Raw genomic sequence first — 5,638 nt, 5'->3', positions numbered from 1 at the left:
GAATCCAGTCATTATAAATCATGATAAATCATTACATATTTTTGTAAGGGTTATCATAACATTTGCTGAAAATGAAAGTCAGCTTAATTGGTACCTTTTAGACTGTTTCAAGGCGGGCTAGTATCACTTCAAGTCGTGTTTAGTTTGGATTCGGTGTCTGGGAGGAGTTAGATCTGCTTCATATTCATATTGTGGGAGGCGGCCAAAAGGAATCCGCTCAGCTTCGTCATATAAAACAGACCTCAGCTTTCCGTAAAGACAAGACAAATTAACGGCCTTGACAAACACACATTTAGGTACAGTACTCTGAGACTTCTTTTCATCACGCATATTTATGCTTCAACTGGCCAAGCTTTGGGAGAAGTACCGACCCCCGCAGGATGATGGAATACATGTCCGAAAAGTTCTCCATGAAGAGTCCGACCCTGAAGCCCGGCGATTACTACATGGGACCCAGCGGCGCGCTGGACCAGGTTATGGACAACTTAGAGAGCGTGCAGTACTACAGCAGCAAGAGCTCGCCCAAGTGCGTGCAGGCCTTCGGCCTTCAGGGCAGCGATCCCCACACCAGACTGGACCGAACACCCCCCTGTGAGGAGCAGAACGGTGAGTCAGACACAACTTCATAACACCCACATTCCAGCTTAAACTTTCCGGTGAAATAAATCATTACCTTTACTTTAGTCGTGTGCTACCAGCGTTTATTTAATTATACGGTGAGTTTACATGAACTGTAATTATAATTGTGAGATGTGAGATGTGAGATTCATGAACTATAATAATGAACACAATTTGCACAAGAACAGTCACAATTGTAAAACAAGAAAAATCGACAAGTTAAATATTATTTTCGGTTAGTTGTAATTCTAGGCTACTCCTGCTCGGGAAACAGTACGTGTGATTCACTGAAATGAAGATGATCCGAATTCCAAGCAGTCGTCGCGCATCTTAGTCACAATCGCGTGAAAGGTCCGCAGACCTGAAAGAAAACATTTATGGCCAAACGAGAAATTAAACTAGAGTAAAACTACTGGATGCTGTTCCGTAGACACTTTTTGAGAAAGGCAGCACGGGCAACAAAAGACGATCATTATTATTTCAAATACTTTGATTTTTGAATTTCAAGGCGGATGGAATACACTGAATAAAGTAAGTTTATCGATGGGGATACACATTGTTATAAGGCAGCTACAGAACACTGTTATTTTCCGATGGACTTTTAATGTTACATTAATGATCGAGGTACTGTTCCTCCTCGCTTAGCAAATTATGGAGTCCCCAAAACGGAGGAGGACAGTCTGCACACGGACCTCGGGAGGCCGATGGAGAACTGTTGCAATATGCGCGCGTCGCCGGTCACGACAGGCCCTGAGAAGACGGACGTGGATGATATTGCGGAAAAGTGCGACAGCAACGTCAGCAGCAGCAAGAAGAGGCGACACAGAACCACCTTCACCAGCACGCAGCTGGAGGAGCTGGAGAAAGTCTTCCAGAAGACCCACTATCCAGATGTTTACGTTAGAGAGCAGCTGGCGATGAGGACGGAACTCACAGAGGCCAGGGTGCAGGTAAATAGCGGTGGTCACGCCAGTATTGCTATGGTTGTGATTTCTGGTCATTTTAATGTGACTCGGCAAGTCATTGCCTTGACCCCTGTAAGTGTTTATGCATAAATCATAATAATGAAGTATGTGTTACAAAGTAATAAAAAGATGAAGACGCAAAAGAATCAAACTTGTCACTAATTGTAGTAAATTGGCAGAGTATTATCGAGTAAAATTATTTAAGTAAGTTATTTAAGTAAAATCCAATGATCTTTTCTTGAAACTGCTTCGCATTAATTTGGTTAAATCAGAGATATGCCTGCTGTTTTGAAATATTCTTTGCTTAAGATAAATGTTTAGAAAAGACACTGGAAACGGTAAGATACTCCACTTGGACAATTAGGCCTAATAAAGTGTGGAAATATGTCCCATACAGTGAATTGAAATGTGATAATGTGATAGTTTATGTTCGAGTTTCTCTTAACAAGTTAAGTCGATGCCTTATAGTCTGAGGAGGTCTATGGGACCAACGTGACTATTTCTGTAAAAATAATTTAAATGCATTTGGAATAATTAGCATTGTTGCGTCATTAAAATTTTACCTAAACAATTGTCAGTGATGGTCTTTTCCTGGTAGCGGACTGTACTTGCCGTTTGGAGACGGTATAAGTATATGCTACGTGATTAAATATGGCTTTTGTTGCATCTTGAGGTGTGGTTTCAAAACAGAAGAGCGAAGTGGAGGAAGCGAGAGCGTTACGGGCAGATCCAGCAGGCAAAAAGCCACTTTGCGGCCACATACGACATCTCCGTGCTACCGCGGGCCGACAGCTATTCGCAGGTGAGATGACCCGTGTTTTAAATTCATTTGAAATGTTAAATACAGGTGCTAATTTAGGGCTGCATCGAATTTATTGTTTTGACCTTGATATTGAAATTAAATGCTTAGCGCAGGACATCTCCTTTTATTGATTATTCCTGGGATATAGCGTAAATTGTAGAGTTCTCCAGCGGTACATTTGATTGTACAACTCTAAATTATATAACTAGAATTTTAAAACATAGCATGTAGCCTATTTCTTTTATATTACATTTTTAGAATTCGGAAATAGAATATTTAGATATTAGCTATTTCTGACCGTTCTGCAAGGATGTGTGCTTTATTACCTAAACAAACTATGTTCATACAGTCATGTAACTGTCATCAAAATAATTGGCAATTAACAACGATACATTACAGTCGCCTCTATTTTCACTTCAACACCAGCATAAATGGTAAGATTTCCCCGATAGGTTTACCACCCATTTCCTTTCCCGCTTTGCTGGTGGGTCATATCTTACGTAGAAATAGACATATATGAATATACTTTCAATAAGAGCATACCATAACTACGCTCTGGCATTGTCAGTTATTCATTGAGGACTCATCTGTAGATATTTATGTATTTATGTGTTTTTCTAAAATATTAACTTAATCATATAATACAGTTCCATGTCATTTACTGAAATATTCATTTCAATCAATATTTTCCTGACTATGAAAATACTTTAAGAGATTTTCAACAAACTGTTGTTGCTCCAGAATTGTACCGTCTGAACAGAGATCAGGGTGTACCATTTACAATCAAATTTGCTGAGCAGAGACGTGCGCTTTACTGCCGTTAGAAAGATAAATGGGGCTAGAGTGAGTTCTCGCGTGTTTGTGGGGAGCGGTTCATGCGAGGTAAGCAGGAGACCGCAGGAGCACAGAATTGAACTCAGCTCTGAGATGGCTGTACGTGGCTTTTTATTCAAGACAATTCTGCTGAGTTAAATGGCCCTATTAGTTAATTAGCCATAAACCTTTAAATAAATGGATTTCCCAAAATATAACAATATAACGCTGTGAAAATATTTCGTTCACACATCTTATCTTAAGGCATTATATAACATTTACAGTACAAACATATAAAACATTATTATAATAATTACTGCTTATTAAAAAAGAAAAAGTGAGCATTCACTCAGAGCATCTGACGTCTCCCTACTCCATTAGGGTGTGGTTTTTCAGAAGCAGAGGACCGAATACACTGCAGATTTATGGACGGTAACTGACATAATTGTTGAAGAGGATTAGTTTAGATGATCTAAATCCCGCCACAGAGGAACCCATGGCCTGGCCAGCATCCAGACACAAATCCTGTTTAATTCTGTTTCTCATTCCTGCCCATATGCTTGTCATATAAACATCAGAATAAACCCAATTTAGTCCAGTTTTCTTCCCAAAGCAGCAGTTTCACAGACTCCACAACTGTACCGGATTACATTTCAGTTTTATAATCGTGATAAATCTCAATTTACTTAAAAGTATATGATATATGTATAGTTTTTTTCTTTAACTAAATGTGGGGTTTATAAATTGCAGGTTTGTGGGTTGTACATTTCCAAGAGCATAATCTGGATTGATTTAAAAAAATAAAAACATCTTTCCACAATGGTCGTAATGTTTATACTTGGCTGAAGTTATATCTGATAGCCTGTCTGATGTCATACAGCACAGAGTGTTTGGGGAAGAATACCTCACAAACGCAGAAGAGGATGTGGCAAAACCACACATTTACAAACAAACGTGTGAATGAAATTTTTCTACCAGCCCAGCGCCTGATCCTGAACTGGTCCTAAGTCACTGTGTTTCTGATGTTTGTGCTGAGTCCCACCTGAGCCAGCGTCTCTGAAGAGCCTTTCCACTCGGGACACATTTGACCAGCTCGCTGGGGTTGGCTTTGTCCCGAACTTTGAGTAAAGAATCGGAGCTTTACGTATTACCCTTACTCCATACCAGTGGTCACTGAAATTAGGGAGAAACATAAGAATTGGCCACTTGCTTAAGTAGAGGGTAAAGCAGCTTGCCTATAATGTCCCTCTCTATAATGTTTGGTATTTCTGCATCATATATTCAACCTGATATTAGTCCGTTTCTCAGTTCAGCACCTGTGTTCTCAGCCCTGTGAATATGTGTCATTATTGCTTGTATTTTTCTGCACCTCGAATTTGCAGTCAGTATTAGAGAGTTCCCCCACTGAGATGCCCTCATCCTGTCTGTCCCGCAGATTCCCAATAACCTGTGGACAAGCCCCGCCCCCAGTGGGGGGGTGGTGTCCCCCTGCATGATCCCGCGAGGCTCCTCCCCCTGCATGACATCATACCCGCACTCCCCCCGCGGGGAGCACGGCTACGTGGGCTTCCCCAGCCAGCAGAACCAGTTCGGCCACGTCTCTCTCAACAACTTCTTCCCCGACTCCCTGCTCAGCCCCGCCCCCAATGGCCACGCCTTCGAGACCAAGCCCGAGCTGGAGAGACGGTCTTCCAGCATCGCCGTGCTGCGCATGAAGGCCAAAGAGCACACAGCCAACATCTCCTGGGCTGTGTGAGGCGGTGGCGGCAGCCGCCACAAAACTGCAGCCATTATGGTAATAATAAATAATAATAATGATAATATTAATAATATCAATAATAATTTATTATTATTATTGTAGTAATGTATGAAGTCTTCCTGGGGCTGGGAAAGTAAAGTTTCATACACTGCCAGCAGCTGGAAAAGCACACTTAGGGCCTTGTTCAATCTAACTGCAAAGGACTTAACATTGTGACAGTAATGTTGTAACAATAAATGCTGCTTGTATTTGTTAGGAACACAGAAGCAGGTGTCTTGGCATCTGTTGAAATGAATGAAAAACGCTGTGCAGAAAGCAGAAGATTCTAAAGATCAGCTCCATGTTGTCACCTTGATCCTCCAGTTCTAAGCACAGGGCGTTGTGTTTAATCTGGCTGATGCATATATACTGGTGTTACTTTTTTCTCTGACATGATTTTCCACTGACTGCAGTGGCCATTGAAAGTCATGGTGTTGTGCAACTATGGAAAATGAAAGAAAAAAGAAACACCTGCTGAAATGTTTAGAGTGAAGCATGCGGTACATGGTGGCTGGAGGCCTTGAGTTTGTCGCACTAAGAATACCTTTCATAATGTGTCTGGGGAAATATCACTACGCAGTTATATATCTGAATAGTAAATGAACAGTGTTTTCACTTTAGCCTTTCAAGGGTAGAGGAGCC

At 41.2% G+C, this 5,638-nt stretch overlaps 1 protein-coding gene across 1 annotated transcript; it reads left to right on the top strand.

The window, feature by feature from the left end:
* Positions 1-380: 380 nt before the first annotated feature.
* On the top strand, positions 381-4,954 carry alx1 (ALX homeobox 1). The gene is made up of 4 exons (XM_036517472.1): positions 381-606; positions 1,264-1,568; positions 2,257-2,385; positions 4,634-4,954. The coding sequence occupies exons 1-4, from the start codon at positions 381-383 to the stop codon at positions 4,952-4,954; spliced, it is 981 nt and encodes a 326-aa protein (XP_036373365.1).
* The last annotated feature ends 684 nt before the right edge of the window (positions 4,955-5,638 follow it).

The sequence above is a fragment of the Megalops cyprinoides genome, chromosome 23 (assembly GCF_013368585.1).
Source record: "Megalops cyprinoides isolate fMegCyp1 chromosome 23, fMegCyp1.pri, whole genome shotgun sequence".
NCBI lineage: Eukaryota > Metazoa > Chordata > Actinopteri > Elopiformes > Megalopidae > Megalops > Megalops cyprinoides.
This window is presented reverse-complemented; position numbering and strand designations above follow the sequence as displayed.